We start from the raw sequence: 20198 nt of genomic DNA, 5'->3' as shown, positions 1-20198 counted from the left end.
AATAGACTTTTTTTTTTTTGAGAGGATCCAGCATCAGCTAAACACAATTTTTCTTTTTATTCCTGAGATATGTTTCCAGAAGTTTCAGCATCATCACTGTTTTGTTTGTTCTCCTCTTCACAGAATGTGGATTTCCTGAATTGTGTGTAACTCATTGCAGTTGTTTTGTTTCACATTTTTGATGGTTTCCCCATTTTCTTCACTGCGAAGGCCCACACTAAGTGACTTTTCATGTCACTGTTTACAACTGCAGACTTACTGTCCAGCCCTGTGTGTAAAGCAGTGTTTTGCATGCGTTTCACTCAGATCTTGCACTGATCATATATTTTGAGTGACTCTTAATCCTGTGCCTTGTGTTGGAAAAATTGGTTTTGTGCCAGTGCTCTGGGACGAGGTAGTGACTTTTTTTGCTGTCCGCTATTCTTACTGCACCACTCTTTTACCTAATGACATATTTGTAAGTGACTTTCTCCTATAACTGTCAATTTTGAGACCATTTCATGTTTTGTGTGTAGTAGTTTAGTCATTTAATAAACATGTTGTTTTATTAAACTTGAGTGGCCATTGATCTTCGTGCAGTATGTACTATGCTGTATTTCACAGTTTTGTGCTTATTTTAGTAAGTTAGATAGGGAAACATTCCTACACTCTCACAATATACAAGCCCCAAATAGTGTAGCCTCCAGAATGCAGTCCATTTTGCTGTACAAAATGCACGTGGAGGGGCTCTCTATTGGTTGGCTAGGTCCTATCATAGTCTGCAGTTCTCACAGTCCTGCATCTTCTACTTTGCCAAAACACACTATCACCTCTTTAGATCAGTTGATTAAATAACTAATGAACACAGCAATATTTTGCAGTTGCTAAATTTTTATGGGGAGTGGTTATATGTTCTAATCTGGGGTATTCTTGGGAATTATGTTTGTTTTTATTTTTATTTATATACTTGTTCCGTAGATCTGTACATGTGAGCAAGTCACTCAGATGTGGAACGTGTCAATGTACATAATGAAATACATAGAATAAAGACATTGTTATAGTATTAATAACAGTGCACAAAAGTCATACTTATTAGCTTAAAAACTAGTCAACATAAATATAGGGCATTATTTCATCTATTTTAACCTTGAACAGTAATCAAAACTTCCCACTTTGGGTTTAAAAGTGACCCAAAAATGGAAATGAGAAAAACAGGAATTTTTACATTAGGGCATTATTACATTAGTTTAACAGTAAACAGTGTCAAAAAATTTAAAATCATCTTTCCAGTCTGGGTTTTATTTATTTCTCTGAAAGAATTCCTCTAGTGAATAAAGTGAGGTCTCAAGTAAATAATTTTTCAAGCTACGTTTAAATACTGATGTACTACTCCTTATACTTTTGATGCTGTTGGGTAGGGAATTGAAAATTTTCGTTCCAGCGTACTTTACCCCTTTCTGAATAAGTGTCAAGTTCTTTAACTCACAGTGGAAATCCTCTTTTCTTCTGGTGTTATGTTCATGATGTAGGTAATTCGTTTCATACAGAGTGGGGTTATTTATTATGAAGCACATCAGTGAATATATGTACTGAGATGTTGCTGTCAGTATTTCAAGTCGTTTAAAAAGATTTCGACATGAGGTTCGTGGGGGTACACCACAAATGATTCTTATTGCTCTTTTTTGTGCTGTGAGGATTTTCTTTGCGGCAGGTTTATTGCCCCAGAAGATGATGCCATAACACATGACTGAATGAAAATAGCCAAAGTAAGCTGACTTTGAGATGGTAATGTCATTGAAGCGTGACAAAATTCGTAAAGCAAATGTTGCCAACGTCAGCCGTTTTAGTGTTTGTAGAACGTGATGTTCCCAGTTCAGCCTACTGTCCACGTATACGTCTAGGAATTTTGATAAGTACACTTGCTTTATCATCTGATCATTCTGTGTGATAACTATTTCTTTTGAGTTTTTGTGGGTTGTCTGGAACTGGATAAAATTGGTTTTTTTTTTTTTCAGGTTTATTGAAAGGGAGTTAATACTAAACCAACCCAGAACTTCTTTAAGGATATCATTGACCTCGGATTCTAAGTCAGTAGTTGACACATTATCCACCACAATGCTCGTATCGTCAGCGAACATTGTAAATTTACACTGCTTATTGATGGATAAAGGCAGGTCATTAACATACATGAGGAACAGCAAGGGCCCAAGCACTGATCCCTGTGGCACTCCCTGCTGCACAATTACCCACTTAGAGTCCACTATATATTGTGATACACTATCTGAAACATCTAGAATAATCTTCTGCTTCCTATTTTCGAGGTACGATTTTAACCAGTTTCCTACAGGTCCTGTAATTCCATAATGACAGGCCTTCTTGAGGAGTATCTGGTGATCTACACAGTCGAACGCCTTTGATAGGTCGCATAGGGCACCAATTGGCAGCCTCATTCTGTTTATAGACTCTAGAACATCATTTGTGAATTTGGACGCAAATTTCGGCTCCTTGTTGAGACTTCAGCCCCTTTGAAGGTATAGAACTCAAAATTGTAACGAATCCTATAGGGTATGAATGAAAAAGTCTCCTTTGTTTTTGGTTGTTATTGTTTTCAAGTTTTCTAAAAAAAGTTGTGCGAAATACATTTACAAAACTTAACAATATAGAACATATTTGTTTTGAAGACCTTGTAGTATCAAAACTCTTCTTAGGTGACTGTCCATGGCTGTGAAGATTTTGAAAAATTATATTTGCACCATCAGCTGTACAATTGTACATTTATTTATTAAAAATTTCTTACTTTGGTCGTAGCAGTTCTAAAACTAAGTCTACTACACCATTTTACATAAATTTAATTTGAGAATCTTCACAAAAATCATGCTGTATAAGAAGTTCATTCCAAGTAACAATCTTACGTCATTTTAAAATACTTCAAGTTATTTATAAAAACTTCATTTGTGCACTACATTAAAGGTTTTTAAATCCCCCTGCATGAACCATGGACCTTGCTGTTGGTGGGGAGGCATGCATGCCTCAGTGATACAGAATGCTGTATCATAGGTGCAACCACAATGGAGGGTTACATGTTGAGGGGCCAGACAAACATGTGGTTCCTGAAGAGGGACAGCAGGCTTTTCAGTAGTTGCAGGGGCCACAGTCTGGATGATTGACTGATCTGGCCTTGTAACATCAACCAACATGCTTGCTGTTCTGGTACTGCAAATGGCTGAAAGCAAGGAGAAACTACAGCCTTAATTTTTTCTGAGGGCATGCAGCTTTACTGTATGGATAAATGATGATAGTGTCATCTTGGATAAAATATTTCGGAGGTAAAATAATCCCCCTTTGGATCTCTGGGTGGGACTACTAAGGAGGATGTCATTATCAGGAGAAACAAAACTTGCGTTCTACGGATTGGAGTGTGGAATGTCAGATCCCATAATTGGGCAGGTAGGGTAGAAAATTTAAAAACAGAAATGGATAGGTTAAAGTTAGATATAGTAGGTATTAGTGAAGTTCGGTGTTAGGAGGAACAAGACCTCTTGTCAGGTGAACACAGGGTTATAAATAAAAAGTCAAGTAATGGTAATGCAGGAGTAGGTTTATTAATGAATAAGAAAATAGAAGTGTGGATAAGCTATGAACGCATTATTTTAGACAAGATAGACACGAAGCCCACACCTACCACAGTAGTACAAGTTTGTAGCCAACTAGCTCTCCAGATGATGAAGAGATTGAGTAGAAGACAAATGGGCAGCTTTGAGAGATGAAATAGTGAAGGCAGCAGAGGATCAAGAAGCTGAGGGTTAGTAGAAATCCTTGGGTAGCAGAAGAGATATTGAATTTAATTGATGAAAGGGGAAAGTATAAAAACACAGTAAATGAAGCAGGTCAAAAGGAATACAAATGTTCCAAAAATGAGATTGACAGGAACTGCAAATGGCTAAGCAGGGATGGCTAGAGAACAGATGTAAGGATGTAGAAGCATATATCACTAGGAGTAAGAGAGATACTGTCTACAGGAAAATTAAAGAGACCTTTGGAGAAAAGAAAACCACCTGTATGAATATCAAGAGCTCAGATGGAAAACTGGTCCTAAGCAAAGAAGGGAAAGCAGAAAGGTGGAAGGAGTATATAGAAGGTCTATACAAGTTGAGGACAGTATTATGGAAATGGAAGAGGATGTGGATGAAGACGAAATGGGAGATATGATACTGTGTGAAGAGTTTGACAGAGCACTGAAAGACCTAAGGCAAAACAAGGTCCCAGGAGTAGTCAACATTCCAGTAGAAATACAGATAGCCTTGGGAGAGCCAGCCATGACAAAACTTCCATCTGGTGAGCAAGCTGTACGAGACAGGCAAAATACCTTCAGACTTAAAGAAGAATATAATAATTCCAATCCCAAAGAAAGCAGGTGTTGACTGGTGTGAAAATTACCGAACTTGCGAAATACTAACGCGAATTCTTTACAAATGAATGGAAAAACTGGTAGAAGCAGACCTCGGGGAAGATCAGTTTGGGTTCGGTAGAAATGTTGGAACACACGGGGGAATACTGACCCCACGACTTATCTTAGAAGGTAGTTTAAGGAAAGGTAAAACTAAATTTCTAGCATTTGTAGACTTAGAGAAAGCTTTTGACAATGTTGATTGGAATGCTCTCTTTCAAAATCTGAAGGTGGCAGGTGTAAAATTCATGGAACGAAAGGCTATTTACAATTTTTACAGAAACCACATGGCAGTTATAAGAGTCGAGAGGCATGAAAGGGAAGCAGTGGTTGGCAAAGGAGTGAGACAGGGTTGTAACCTATCCCCGGTGTTATTCAGCCTGTGTATTGAGCAAGCAGTAAAGGAAAAAAAAGAAAAATTTGGAGTAGCAATTAAAATCTACAGAGAAGATATAAAAACTTTGAAGTTTGCCAACAACATTTTAATTCTGTCAGAGACAGCAAAGGACCTGGAAGAGCAGCTGAATGGAATGGACGAACAGCTGAATGGAATGGACGAGCAGCTGAACGGAATGGACAGTGCCTCGAAAGGGTGATATAAGATGAACATCAACAAAAGCAAAACAGGGATAATGGAATGTAGTCAAATTAAATGAGATGACGCTGATGGATTTATATTAGAAAATGAGAGACCTAAAGTAGTAGATGAGTTCTGCTATTTGGGGGGCAAAATAACTGATGATGGTCAAAGTAGAGAAGATATAAAATGTAGACAGGCAATGGCAAGTAAGGTGTTCCTGAAGAAGAGAAATTTGTGAACATCGAGGATAAATTTAAGTGTCAGGAAGTCTTTTCTTTAAGTATTTTTATGGAGTGTATCCTTGTATGGCAATAAAACATGGACGATAAACAGTGTAGACAAGAAGAGAATAGATGCTTTCAAAATATGATGCTACAGAAGAATGCTGAAGATTAGATGGGTAGATCATGTAACTAATGAGGAGGTACTGACTGGAATTGGGGAGAAGAGGAATTTGTGGTACAACTTGACTAGAAGAAGGGATTGGTTGATAGGACAAGTTCTGAGGCATCAAGGGATCACCAGTTTCGTATTGGAAGGAAGTGTAGAGGGTAAAAATCATATAGGGAGACCAAGGGATGAATACACTAAGCAATTCAGAAGGATGCAGGTTGCAGTAGTTATTCAGAGATGAAGAGGCTTGTACAGGATAGAGTAGCATGGAGAGCTGCGTCAAACCAATCTCCGGACCGAAGACCACAACAACAACAACAACAACAAAAACAAGAAGTTGTTTTATCTCATCAACTGAGTAGAGTGTGTGCTTTTATAACATAAATCACTGCCCTTCAAAAGTCTTCCTATTCTTTTCGTTTTGTTGTAAATTTGTGGTACAAATATGAATCCATTTCTACCTCACATTTCACACTTTTCTAGTATGCTTCTGTAAGTTGAACAATTTTCGTCACATCATTATGGCACCTTAGTTGTGTGGCATCCATAACACTCCACCTTCCTTTCAGATAATTTAAGAAAGTAATTATTTTACTAAATTTACAATATAACTTAGTTACCACTGTTTATCAATTTCTTCTCTTAAGGTTGTGTACAGTCAGTATATTGTAGGCAAGCAGTAGTGCCACTCAGACTTCTTTACAATATAAAACTTTTTTGGCCAAAAACAAATTGTGTTACACTCAAAATTATGATTTTATTTACAAAACTCTTTACATCACTCTCTTCTAGTCTTACTCTCTCCAGCTTTTAAGATTAGTTCCACATTCCTACTAGAACCTCAAAGTCACTGTCTGTTTCTATAAACAGTATCTTCTCTGCTTATGGAAAAAAAATACTTTTGTTCCCCACCACCATGTTTTGTACTTCGAAATATGGTGACTACCTCAGATTTGGCCACTCTCTATTCTTCTAACACATCTTATATCATTCGCATTATTTCATCTCATATTGCATCCACAGTTAGTATCAACATACTGGTAACGTCTTTACGTGTCGCATCTGGTATTATTCAGTTCATTGCTTCCAAGCTCCTGTATACATTGACCATCAAAACACTACATCTCTCTGCATCAGTAATCTCTTACAACTTCACTATATAGTCAGTTACTTTTTGCACAAACTGTAGTCTTTACTTATTCTCTTTCACAAAATCTGATACTATCTTCTTGCATCAGATTAGACTTTCTTTCTATATCTATTTTTCGTTGTTGTACCCCCAAATAATGAAGAGTATTAAAAATGATAGATGTAGCTCAGAAGAGGAAGACCGACAACTCTAAAAAGAAGTTAGGTGGTATTGTCAATAATTGGAGCACCTGGCAATCATCAGTTACCTAGCATTGCATAGAGTACAGTGCCCTCTGGGGTCTTGCCCTCAGCTTCTATTCTTGATGCACATACCTCTTTAGGTCAGTGTTATTTTGTAATAAAAAATGTTTTTGTGATTTCCAGGTATCCAAACTGTATGCATTTGGTTATGGTTTTTCAACTACTGTGTATGGTTCTCATCAGTCAAGTTTTTTGTTTCTCAAGTTCTCTTTTTAGATTTTTCTCTTGTTTTTGCAAAAATGAGATTGAAAGCTCATTGGATGTGCCCTATCATTCTTCTGTTCCATCTTTCTAATGCCTTTTTAAAAAAAATTCCCAAGTTATTTTTTCTTTTTGAGCATGAGCTGCATCAGCAGTAGCCAGAAATTCAATCAGGTCAAACAATAAGTTATTTGACACATCAACTTACACAGAGCAAAGCCTGTTGTTTCATGCTTCAGGCAGTTGAAACTTCCTCAGAATATTCTAAATATTGCGCTCATGTAGCGTGTTTTCAAAGGCAATATATGTGACATAAACTGTTAAGTTCATTCATGATTCTGATCCAAGCTGCTGGACTTATGATCATGTGTATATGCGGTGGGCTTGCTTGTGTGAATGTGTGCGTATGTGCGTGTGTGTGTGTGTGATTGTGTGTGTGTGTTTCCTTCTGATGAAGGCTTTGGGTGAAAGCTAACGTGTAAGTATCTTTTCATTGTGTGTATCTGCAACTTAATGTGTCATCTTTACAGGAAGCAGCAATACACCTTTCCCTTATGTTGTTGATATTCAAACTTGGAGTTTTCATTGTTTCATTCATGATTCTCTCACATGTATTACCTTGGGGAGGGGGGATACATGGAAATTTTAATGTGTTCTGTATTTTGGTTTCCAAGCATTCCTTGGACTACTTCGAAAGAAACTAGAGACCATTGTTTGATGATAATGCTTTTGGTACACCTGTTTTAACAAAATAATCCACTCGACATTTATCTATCAGCACTTTAGCTGAAGATTTTCTAATAGAGTACAATTTCACAAATTTTGTCAAATCTTCCGCCAGAGCAAAAACATTTTCACACCCTCCTCTAGATACTGGCAATGGTCCAAAGAGATCAGCAGTCACTAAGTCAAGTAGTCTGTTTTGTGGCTCTACACTGTACATTTGTCCTTGCATTATCATATTATTTGTTATAACCTGCTGACATCTGTTGCACATTTGTGCGCTTTTTTCATAGGCTACCACATGCTGTTGAATATGGCTGTTTCACATAGTTTTGCTATACATTTCCTTGCCCTGTAATGACCAAACTTATTGTGTACATAGTCAATAAGCAGATCCACTTGTTAACCAGGAAAACAAATTTTCCATTGGCTTTTAATTTTTTTACTCCAGCCAAGGAAAATGCCTTTGTGTATGTGATAATCACTATATATACACTGAGTGACCTTTAAGTTATATCTGACTGAAGTGTGTTTTGACTCAAGATCCTCACAGCTTCTTTATGCTTTTCAGCAATTCATACTGGTTTTTGGAAAAATTGTGTGTCTTCCTTGTTAATCAAATGACATTCAAAGTTGCTTACTAAACCTGGTTGAACTGAAAAGTAGTTTTTGTGCAGAAACAATAAATACTCTTTTTAATTCTATCTTCTGGGTTTTGTCCAATTCATGAATGTCTACCACTTTTTTGTATATTTTATTTTTGTCTGCCAGCAATTCTTGTAGATCCATCCTTATTTCCTCACCACATTCATTATCTCCCCCTCCAACTCTTCCTTTTTTTCTACAGTGCCTTATAGGAATATTAACCCTCCCGTTAGTTGTCAGTTACTTTTCTTTGAAAGTGGTACCATTACTTTTCTCCCACTTGTTTCCAAAACACAGAATTCTCATTAAAATTCAATATTCCTTGAAAAACTCTACATCCATTAACATATCAACAATTAAACCCAGATTTATAGGATAGTTCTGATACAGCTGGATATCGTTTATTTTTATAGGCAACATTACTTCATGCTAACAAGTTTCTTTACCTTTCCTGTGGCAACAATTATTTGAATACATAAAACAAGTGTTATACCTTATCGGGTAAAGTATCTAGCCATTTCTAATGGAACAAAGATCATGCCATTATCATGGCAACACTGCACTTAGTCACCCTTTACCAACAAGTTTATCACTGGATGGCTGGACTTTTTGCCACTATTATTGATATCAGATTCTTCCAGTAAATCATGCACAATTTTTCTTCTCTCAAAATCTTCTCCATGTCTGGAGGTTACACATATGTTTTTAGGATTGCTGTCACTACTCACTTGCTTGACAGGAATCAGTTGTCCCACTAATGACAAATTAGATGCTTCAAGAAATCTGTCATCTCTCTCTGAATTTCCTCAAATTCATTTTTGACTTTATCCTCCTACACATTTCCACTTGTTAGCTACCATCATTATGGTCGTCCTCTATCTGCACTTTTCCCTCTCACACATATAAATCATTCTTAGCTGCCTTCAATGCTTCCTTCCTATTTCCCTCATGTAGATACTGCAACCTTTAATTCTCTGTGCTCTCCCCTGCTTCTCAGTAAGATTCTTTGACCGTCTCACTGCACATGCTTTCCCATTTATCAGAGTCTTCATCATTCTCAGTAAAACCATCTAACAAATTCTCTCTACTGCAGTGTTTATTTCATCCATTTTTATTCAGAAACTCTTCTGAGCTCTCATTAAACTTGAGGTTGTTGATGATGATGATGATGATGATGATGATGAAGTCCCATACTCCTTGACAGAGCGTAGGGGACGATGCGGGAGACCCGCACCACTGTACTAGGCAAGGTCCTAGCAGAGGTGGTTTGCCATTGCCTTCCTCGCATACTGTAATTTTACTGGTCTTATATACTTAATTTGTATCCCTTTCATTATCATTTTTTGAATGGCATTACTGTATTATTACTGTATTTAAATTGATTCATTGCATGGTGTACAGACAGAGAGTCATATGAAATACTTTTGAACTCATTTTCTGAAAACTGTTTTGAGCAGTTAGCTCAACAGCCCACATGTAATGGAGATATCTTCTACATCTACATCTACATCGATACTCTGCAAGTCACATTTAAGTGCCTAGCAGAGAATTCATCGAACCACCTTCGCAACTCTCTATTATTCCAATCTTGTATAGTGCGCAGAAAGAATAAACTCCTTTATCTTTCTGTATGAGCTCTGATTTCCCTTATTTTATATGGTGATCATTTCTCCCTATGTAGGTCGGTGTCAACAAATTATTTTCGCATTCGGAGGAGAAAGTTGGTGGTTGGAATTTCGTGAGAAGATTCCATAGCAACGAAAAACTCCTTTATTTTATGATGTCCAGCCCAAATCCTGTATCATTTCAGTGACCCTTTCTCCCATATTTCGCAATAACGCAAAAATGCTGCCCTTTTTTGAACTTTTTTGATGCACTCCATCAATCCTACCTGGTAAGGATCACATACTGCACAGCAGTATTCTAAAAGAGGAGGGCCAAGTGTAGTGTAGATTGTCTCCTTAGTAGATCTGTTACATTTTCTAAGTGCCCTCCAATAAAATGCGGTCTTTGATTAGTCTTCCCCACAACATCTTCTAAGTGTTCCTTCCAATTTAAGTTGTATGTAATTGTAATTACTAGGTATTTAGTTGAATTTACGGCCTTTACATTTGAGTGATTTATCATGTAACCAAAGTTTAATGGATTCCTTTTAGCACTCACATGGATGACCTCACACTTTTCGTTATTTTAGTTGAATTTACGGCCTTTACATTTGAGTGATTTATCATGTAACCAAAGTTTAATGGATTCCTTTTAGCACTCACATGGATGACCTCACACTTTTCGTTATTTAGGGTCAACTGCCGATTTTCACACCATTCAGATATCTTTTCTAAATCTTTTTGCAATTTGTTTTAATCTTCTGATGACTTTATTAGTCGATAAACAACAGTGTCGTCTGCAAACAACCTAAGACGGCTGCTCAGATTGTCTCCCAAATCATTTATAAAGATAAGGAACAGCAAGGGACCTATAACAGCGCCTTGGGGAACACCAGAAATCACATCTGTTTTACTCGATGACTTCCCATCAGTTACTGCAAACTGTGACCTCTCTGACAGGAAATCACAAATCCAGTCACATAACTGAGACAATATTCCAAAAGCACAGTTTCACTACAAGCCGCTTGTGTGGTACAGTATCAGAGCCTTCTGGAAATCCCTTGACAATAGCGCTCAATACTTCATGCGAATAAAGAGCTAGTTGTGTTTCACAAGAATGATGCTTTCTAAATCCATGTTGACTATTTGTCAATAAACTGTTTTCTTTGAGGTAATTCATAATGTCCAAACACAATATATGTTCCAAAATCCTGCTGCATATCAATGTTAATGATTTGGGCCTGTAATTTAGTGGATTACTCCTACTACCTTTCTTGAATATTGATGTGACCTATGCAACTTCCCAGTCTTTGGGTACGGATCTTTTGTCAAACGAATGGTTTTTTATGATTGTTAAGTATGGAGCTAATGCATCAGCATACTCTGAAAGGAACCTGATTGGCATACAGTGTGGACAAGAAGACTTGCTTTTATTAAGTGATTTATGATGCTTCACTACACTACACTAGACCTTGCAGCCACAAACAGACCAGACCTTACTGAGAGCATCAGTATAGAGATGAGCATTAGTGTTCATGATGTCATTATAGTAGTTACGGTTACAAAAGTTATCAGTCAAGAAGGCAAGGAGTGTGTGCCTCCTAGAAAGAGCAGATAAGCATCTGTCAACATCTCCCTTAGACAAAGAACTGATATCACTTAATTCCTGTGAGATGGATGTAGAGGAATTATGGGCAGATTTTAAGCAGATTGTAAATCATGGCCTGGAGAATTGTGTGCCAAGTAAGTTAATTAAGGACGGGAAAGACCCACCATGGTTTAACAATGAACTTTGGAAAATGCTGAGGAAGTAGAGGCTGTTGCACTCTCCGTTCAAAAGAGAACATACAAATGACGACAAGCAAAGGTTGGTAGAGATTCTTACATCTGTGAGAAGATCTATGTGTGAAGCATATAACATCTACCACCATCATACCTTAGCAAAAGATCTGACAGAGGACCCGAAAGAATTCTCATCCTATGTAAACCTGCTAAGCAGATCTAAGGCTACCATGCAGTCACTCATTGACCAGTTAAGTGTGGCATTTGAAGATAGCAAAACAAAAGCAGAAGTTTTAAATTTCATGTTCAAGTTTTAAATTTTGGGATTAAGAAATTGTTCACACAGGAGAATTGTACAAAAATACCGTCATTTGACTATCAAACAGGCTACCGCATGGAAGACAGTAATAAGCGTCCCTGGCATTGAGAAAGACCTGGAAGAGTTGAAAACAAATAAGTCACCAGGTCGGGATGGAATCCTAGTTCAGTTTTACGAAGAGTACTCTCCTTTATTGGCACTTATGTAGCTTGCATTTATTGGAAATCTCTTGCCCAGCGCAAAGTCCCAAGTGACTCCTGTATATAAGAAAGCTAAAAGAATGGACCCACAAAATTACAGACCAATATCCGTAACTTAAGTTTCCTGCAGAATCCTTGAACATATTCTCAGTTATATATAATTAATTTTCTTGAGACTGAGAAGCTTGTGTCCACAAATTAGCATGGTCTTAGAAAGCATCACTCCTGCGAAATGCATCTTGCCCATTTCTCACATTATATGTTGTTAACTATGGATGAAGGGCAGCAGGCATATTCCACATTTTTAGATTTCTGAAAAGCATTCTGCATGGTGCGCTATTGCAAACTGTTAACAAAGGTAAAAGTGTATGGAATAGGTTCCCACCTGTGTGAGTGGCTCGAAGACTTATTGAGTAAAAAATTATGATTGTTTCTTGATGATGCTTTGATGTACAGGAAGGTATCAAAGTTGAGTGACTATAGAAGTATACAAGAGTAGTTTCAGTTAATGTGATAAACGGCAGCTGGCTCTAAATGTCGGAAAAGTGTAAGTTACTGCAACTGAGTAGGAAAAACAAACCCATAATGTTTGGATACAGCATTAGTAGAGTCCTGCTTGACACAGCCATGTCATTTAAATATCTGGGTGTAACATTCCTAAGTGATATGAAATGGAGTGAGCATGTGAAGATTGTGGTAGGGAAGGTGGATGGTCGACTTATGTTTATTGGGAGAATGTCGGGAAAGTGTGGTTCTTCTGTAAAGGAGACTGCATATAGGGCCCTAGTGCAACCTGTTCTTGGGTACTGCTCGAGTGTGTGGGATCTGCACCAGGTCAGCTTAAAGGAAGACATTGAAGTAGTTTGGAGTTTATTGCTAGGTCCGAACAACACACAAGTGTTACAGAGATGCTTCGAGACCTCGAATGGAAGTCCCTGGAGAGAAGGTTAAGTTCTTTTCGAGGAACGCTTCTGAGGAAGTTTAGGGAACTGGCATTTGAATCTGACTGCAGAACGATTATGATGCCCATGCATTTTGTGTAAGGACTATGAAGATAAGATACGAGAAATTAGGGCTCATATAGAACCACATAGACAGTCTTTTTTCCTTGCTCTATTTGCAAGTGGAACAGGATAGGAAATAGCTAATAGTGGTACAGGGCATCCTTTGCCATGCACCGTGTGGTGGCTTGTGGAATATGTATGTATACATAAATGTGGATGTAGTTATAAAAGGCGTAGCCAATGGATTCATGTTACAGCTCCCTGTTCTGCAAACACTAGTAACTTCACAGATGAGATCTAGTTTCCCATAATCTGTGATCTCACATTATTTCCTACTTGCACCTTCATGTGCTGCCTATTGTGCAAATCATCATCTTCATGCATTGGTGAGTGTGATCTATAAATAGGTTATTTCTGTCTGTTAGTCTAGCTATTATTTGCTGTTACATTGTGCCTGCTTCTTGTTCCCCTTCCACGATTGTTTTGGAACATGCCCAATCTGTTTACATTTACCTTCTGATGGTTTTGTATGTTTTCCTTGGGCAGAAAATTATTGTTTGCTTTCTGCTCTTCCTGCAGCATTTATATCCTTTACATATAATTAATATAAACTTATTAATCTAATCTCTGGGAGCAGCAATAATTTTGTTATGCCCATTCATCAGCTACTGTCCATCCAAACCCATAAGAATGCTCTGGTTCCAGTATATTCATTATATATGACAACATTGTAACCCACTTTAAAGCAAACCTTATTACACTTTCATTCTTGGACTGAATTTCTTCTGTTTTCTTCTGACCCCACTATCATTTTTTTAAAATGCATCCTTAAATTTGCTAATTTTGCATACTGCTGAGTAGTTGTTACACCCCACTTTCTAGTTTCTCCCAAAAATTTTGATGTGATAAAACTGATTGTTTGCTAACAGCCCATAATTTCGGCAAAACATTTTCAAAATCATTCAAAAATTCCTTTTTATGCACATTTATGGATGGATAAAAACGTAAAAACTGCCTGTTTGTAATATAATTGACTTCATGTGATTCAGTAACAAGAATACATTCAACACTGTTAGTACCTATTCTCATGTTATTCTCTACCTTAGGCAATGTATTGTCATGCTCATGCAGTCTACTTTCTACTGTCTCATCTTGGTTAGTCAGCAGATCTACATTAGATTCTACAGGGTGTCCGAAAAGACTTTCCCTGATTACATAAATTGATAACTCAGGCTAGAAGTAAGATAAAAATATGAAACTGGTGTCTAATTGTTTACAAACTATCAAAGTTTTTTCACACATCAGTAAACTTCCACATGAGCACCCTTGGTAGCACGTAGCACATCTAGGCGATATTCAATTTCCGTCCACACATTAGCCAACATGATGGGCCAACGGTTTGGCCTCCACACTCTCCTGACATAACCCCATTAGACTTCTTTTTATTGGGTTATGTCAAGGACGAGGTCTACCGAACACGTGTACCAGATCTTGAAACCCTGCGGCAACTGATAACCACAGTTGTTGAATCGATCCCTCCAGTGATGTTGGCTAATGTGTGGACGGAAATTGAATATCATCTAGATGTGCTATGCGCTACCAAGGGTGCTCATGTGGAAGTTTACTGATGTGTGAAAAAAATCTTTGATAGTTTGTAAACAATTAGACACCAGTTTCATATTTGTGTCTTACTTCTAGCCTGAGTTATCAATTTATGTAATCAGGGAAAGAATTTTCAGACACCCTGTACTAATTCCACACGATCAGCTTTGTTTTTTACAGATTTCAAATTTTCTTCACTTTTAGCAGAAATTTTGCTAACCAAATTTTCATTTTCACAAACATATTCAACAGCAGCAACTTTCTGCTCAACTTAGTGTACATTCTGTGTTAGCTGATCTACACTCTTTACTTCCATTAGCTATCTTTTTAATTACTCCTGTTAATTCACTTTTCATACTCATTGTTTCTCAATTTTGGAAACTCTTTCCACAGTTGTAGTGTTAAACAAGTACAAATCAGATTCCTGGTGCTCTGTTTTTTCATTAATTTCAAATTTGCACATTTTAAACTCACCTGCCAAACTACTGGCTCTACCAGATTATTGTTTAAACTCACTAGATTGTTGTTTAAGTTCACTAGACAGTCTTTTGTTTGCTCATGTCTTTTTTTTTATCTCCCTACTGATCCATAGATATATTGCATTACTAAAACATCAATGATGTAGATCTCTCTTGCAAACATTCTGGTTAACTTTTTTTCTGTACAACACCCTATTCGCTTTGTTTTACAGGTAGTAAATCAAATTTGGCATCTGTTTCCATTATTTCCTGTTCATTTATACCAGCCTGATTAATATTAGCAGAATCAGAAGAAATTAAAATCATGAAACTGCTCATTGTCAAAATTGGCAATGTCTCCCAAAGTTGCGTTTATTGCAACATTCCATTCCAGTTCCACCTTACAGTTGGAGGTAACAACTGAAACATCATTATTTTCTAATTCCCTTGTTTGTCTTTGTCGGAAGTGCTTGCTTGCCTGGCACTCACACTAAACTTGACCACATCCCTTTTCATAACCACAGAACAGTCACTCTTTTCCATCAAGACAATGTCTTTTAATACCAGCCAATACCAAACCAAAAGATAACTTGCCTTCAGTTGTTTACCATATCCACTGCATGCCATCTCTGCACATCCAACCTACACCTACTGCTATGCCAGTTACCAAGTCCTCATCTACTGCAGTCACCATCAACAGTGGTCTGCTGCACCAGTCATTAACTGCAAAATATGCTGCCTCCTTGTCCAATTTTGTGCTGCCTCCTCTGTTATGTGGATGATATCTGCCATCCACTTCCCATCATAGTGATCCAGTGTTTGCTACATTGGTCTTCTTTTCTCACTTTTTATTCACTGTATCATGTCTTTTGCTCAGTATGCTACATTGTCCTTCTTCAGAATTACTCTTGGTCGCAGTTTTAACCTACTACAGCTTTTCAGTAACCCATGTCTGTTATTTTTTACCAACTGCATTATCAACTCTTGTTTAGATGAATTTATTAAATACTGTAATTAGTTTAGGAAAATCCAGTAATAACGCATTAATCCCTTCTTTGCAAAACAGAACTACCGGAGGACATTTCTCATTTTTCTAATGCTGTAAGCTAGTGTATTTGAAATCACATGTTTCTCCATTGTATATGACTCAGTCGTACAATCCAGGTACATTGTTCCCACAGTCTCGTAATACCCTCAGTTATTTACAATTATAAGAGTGTGCTGAAAAGTAATGCCTCTGAATTTTTAATGTGAAAACTCTAAACGATTTTTAAATACAACAAATTTCATTAACATTTTACACCTTTATTCTTCATGCCTACTTATTTGTTTCTCAATACAGTCAGCCTGGCAACGAACACAATTTTTTCAGCGAAAGACCGGTTTGTCAATACTGTCACTGTAAAGTCTTTGACTTTGTTGACAGAGCCACAACCCCACCTCTGTGTGTGAACTTGTTCATCGCTATCAAATTGAAGTTCTCAAAGGTGTTCTTTAAGTTTTGGAAACATGAAAATCAAATGAGGCCACATTTAGACTGTATGGAGGATGATATGAGACAGTGAGTCCAAGATGTTTGGATGTTGCAGTGTTCTTGTGTGGTCTGCCAGTGTCATGCTGAAGAAGAGGGTGGTTCATGTGTGGACAACCTCTTTGAATTGATGGTTTTAGTTTTTTTGGAGGATTTCAGCACGGTGTATCTCATGCATCGATGTATTTGCATTATACACCACCATGTTGTACACTACAATTCAAACCCCTGTAGTAGCAGAAGGTTGCAAATTGCATCAGCAAAGTGGGAAAATTGACTGTGTAATATGTATGACTTGTAATATCTCAACTGATATTGAGAACAGAATTAAAAAAATTCAGAACCCTCGGACAGAAATTCATAAGCAGCATACACCTCATAGTTATACCTTTACTGACTCAATAAGAAATCAAAGGCAATCAATATTATTTACTACACAGATGTGCCAAAGAAACTAGTACAGGCATACACATTCAAATACAGAGATATGTAAACAGGTGGAATACGGCGCTGCAGTCAGCAATGTCTGTATAAGACAACATGTTTCTGGCACAGTTGTTAGATTGGTTACTGCCACTACAATGGCAGATTATCGAGATTTAAGTGAGTTGAAACGTGGTGTTATAGTAAGCGCATGAGCGAGGGGACACAGAATCTCCAAGGTAGCGATGAGGTGGGGATTTTCCTGTATGACCTTTCCACGAGTGTACCGTGAATATCAGGAATTTGGTAAAATGTCAAATCTCTGACATCGCTGCAGCTGCAAAAATATACTGCCAAAACGTGACCACTGACAACTGAAGAGAATTGTTCAGAGTGACAGGAGTGCAACCCTTCTACAAACTGCCGCAGATTTCAATGCCAGGCCATCAACAAGTGTCAGTGTACGAACCATTCAGTGAAACATCATTGAAATGGGATTTCGGAGCCAAAGGCCCACTCGTGTACTCTGGATGTCTGCACAACACAAAGCTTTACGCCTCCTCAGGGCCTGTAAATGCTGACATTGGACTGTTGGTGACTGGAAACATGTTGCCTGATCGGACGAGTCTCTTTTCAGATTGTATTGAGCAGATTGACATGTACGGATATGGAGACAACCACATGAACTCATGGACCGTGCATGTCAGCAGGGAACTGTTCAAGCTTGCGAAGGCTCTATAATGGTGTGAAGCATGCACAGTTGGAGTGATATGGGACCCCTGATATGTCTAGGTATGACTCGTGACAGATGACACGTACGTAAGCATCCTATCTGATCACATGCATCCATTCATGTCCATAGTGCATTCCATCGGAATTTGGAAATTCCAGAAGGACAATGTGACACCCTACACATCCAGAATTGTTACAGAGTGGCTCCACAAACACTCTTCTGAGTTTAAATGCTTCCACTGGCCAGCAAACTCCCCAGACACAAACATTATTGAGCATATGTTGGAATTCTTGCAATGTGCTATTCAGAAGAGATCTCCACCCCCTCATACTCTTATGTATTTATGGACAGCTGTGCAGGATTCATGGTGTCAGTTCCCTCCAGCAGTACTTCAGACATTAGTTGAGTCCATGCCATGTCGTGTTGCGGCATTTCTGTGTGCTCGCGGGGGCTCTACACGATATTAGGCAGGTATACCAGTTTCCTTGGCTCTTCGATGTGTGAAGTATAAGGTTAATGACCAACAAACATTCTTATATAAAATCAAATAATTTTATACGTGTATTTATAATCTAGGCTTTTGACATTATTACAGATAAGAAGCCAAGGCCTTCTGTAAATCGTGTCATTTCCCATTTTCAGGACAGATGTTGCCTTATCTTCCCTGATGTGTAATTCTGTTCTGATGTTTGACAGAAATACCTGTCTGTGGCATAAGAGAAAAGCTTTTGTGGTGTTTAATGCTGTCATTCAATAGGATTTTAGCTGAAGACCGCTTCTCCATAATTTTGTGGTACCTATTTGTGCAGAACTTCAAAATGTGCTGTACTCTCAACAATTGTTATGTCTTTAAAAAATATCTAGGGCTTCCTTTGTTTAAAATGAAATTACAACATGCTGACCAGTGTTTCATAGAACTCTTTGACAACATTCAAAAACTAGTCATAAATGGTTGGAAAAGTTCAAACTGTAAAAGAGATTTTATGCTTCGCTATGTAGTTTTAAATGTGAAGTTTGTTGTGCAAGTGTAAATTTTAGTGTGAATAGACATAGTTTAAGTTTTCTGCTTATCTGTGATTTTTGTCAGCTGCACATGTGTGCTACACATCTCTAATAAACTATCTAATACAGGATGCATGATGCTATTACTGGGCTGCAACATGTAATTCAACAGTCTGCACATTATCTTCTATCTCCACAACAGGTAAGAAGTAGTAGCAATATTTTTATGTGTCAGTTACGTTGTGTTCTGATATAATTTTATAATTTTATTTTTATTATTTTTTTAATGAAATTTTAAACCATTTAATGGAATTCACTTGTAAATCATACAAAGAGACAGATGGGCTCGCCAATAATTAGCTTAGCTCAGTGCATTTGACAGTCACACAAGACTCATGAAAATAAATAACATCTAGCTGTTTGAAACTTGATCCATCATCAGAGAAGAGAGAGGAGGTGGAAAAACTCATACATATACATCTATATACATGTGACACACACACACACACACACACACACACACACACACACACACACACACACACAGAGAGAGAGAGAGAGAGAGAGAGAGAGAGAGAGAGAGAGAGAGAGAGAGAGAGAGGGGATCAGAAAGGAGACAGCAATAGAGATTAACACAGGTTGTGTCTAGGGGTGTGGCTGAACTTAATCATTATTATATTATTTTTTTGCTTTCTCTGAACCTCACCTGTGTCTATGTCAAATCTTCATATATACCTCTCATGTATCCATTCTGTATCATAATCTTATACACAGTACTTACATTCCTTCCTCAAACATGCCTTCACCATAGCTGGACTGCAATCCACATACTTTTTCTCCAGTCCTGCCTGACCCTTGGAATTGCCCCAGAGACTACCTTTAAAAGTTCGTATCTCTGTGGATGCAATCCTTCTTTCCACCAGTCTCTCCTTGTCCAAAATCTTCAGTCATTAGCAATTACCCACCTTATCCTTTAATTATATATTGTTTCATGCAACCATCACACCTAACAACTCCTATCTCTTTTCAAAATCACCAGCTCATTTAACACACTCAGGAACATCATTCTAGAAGTTAGCTGTAAACTTGAGCTTAATGCCACATACCACCCAAAAAAATTGTCCATCATGCTTGTCCAACGCCAAAAAAAGTGGCGTCCCTGCCCACATCCCCCCCCCCC

The 20198-nt window shown here is 37.7% G+C and overlaps 1 protein-coding gene across 1 annotated transcript in view; it reads left to right on the top strand.

Moving 5' to 3' along the window:
• Positions 1–20198, top strand: part of LOC126170901 (alpha-mannosidase 2) — a 197518-nt gene that overhangs the window by 126110 nt on the left and 51210 nt on the right. The window contains exon 12 of the mRNA XM_049920758.1: positions 19148–19220. Coding sequence (XP_049776715.1) covers positions 19148–19220 — 73 coding nt within the window. The remainder of the gene's footprint in view (positions 1–19147; positions 19221–20198) is intronic.

The sequence above is a fragment of the Schistocerca cancellata genome, chromosome 1, assembly GCF_023864275.1.
Source record: "Schistocerca cancellata isolate TAMUIC-IGC-003103 chromosome 1, iqSchCanc2.1, whole genome shotgun sequence".
NCBI lineage: Eukaryota > Metazoa > Arthropoda > Insecta > Orthoptera > Acrididae > Schistocerca > Schistocerca cancellata.
Note: the sequence above shows the minus strand (reverse complement) of the source record. Positions and strands in the feature narration are given on the sequence as shown.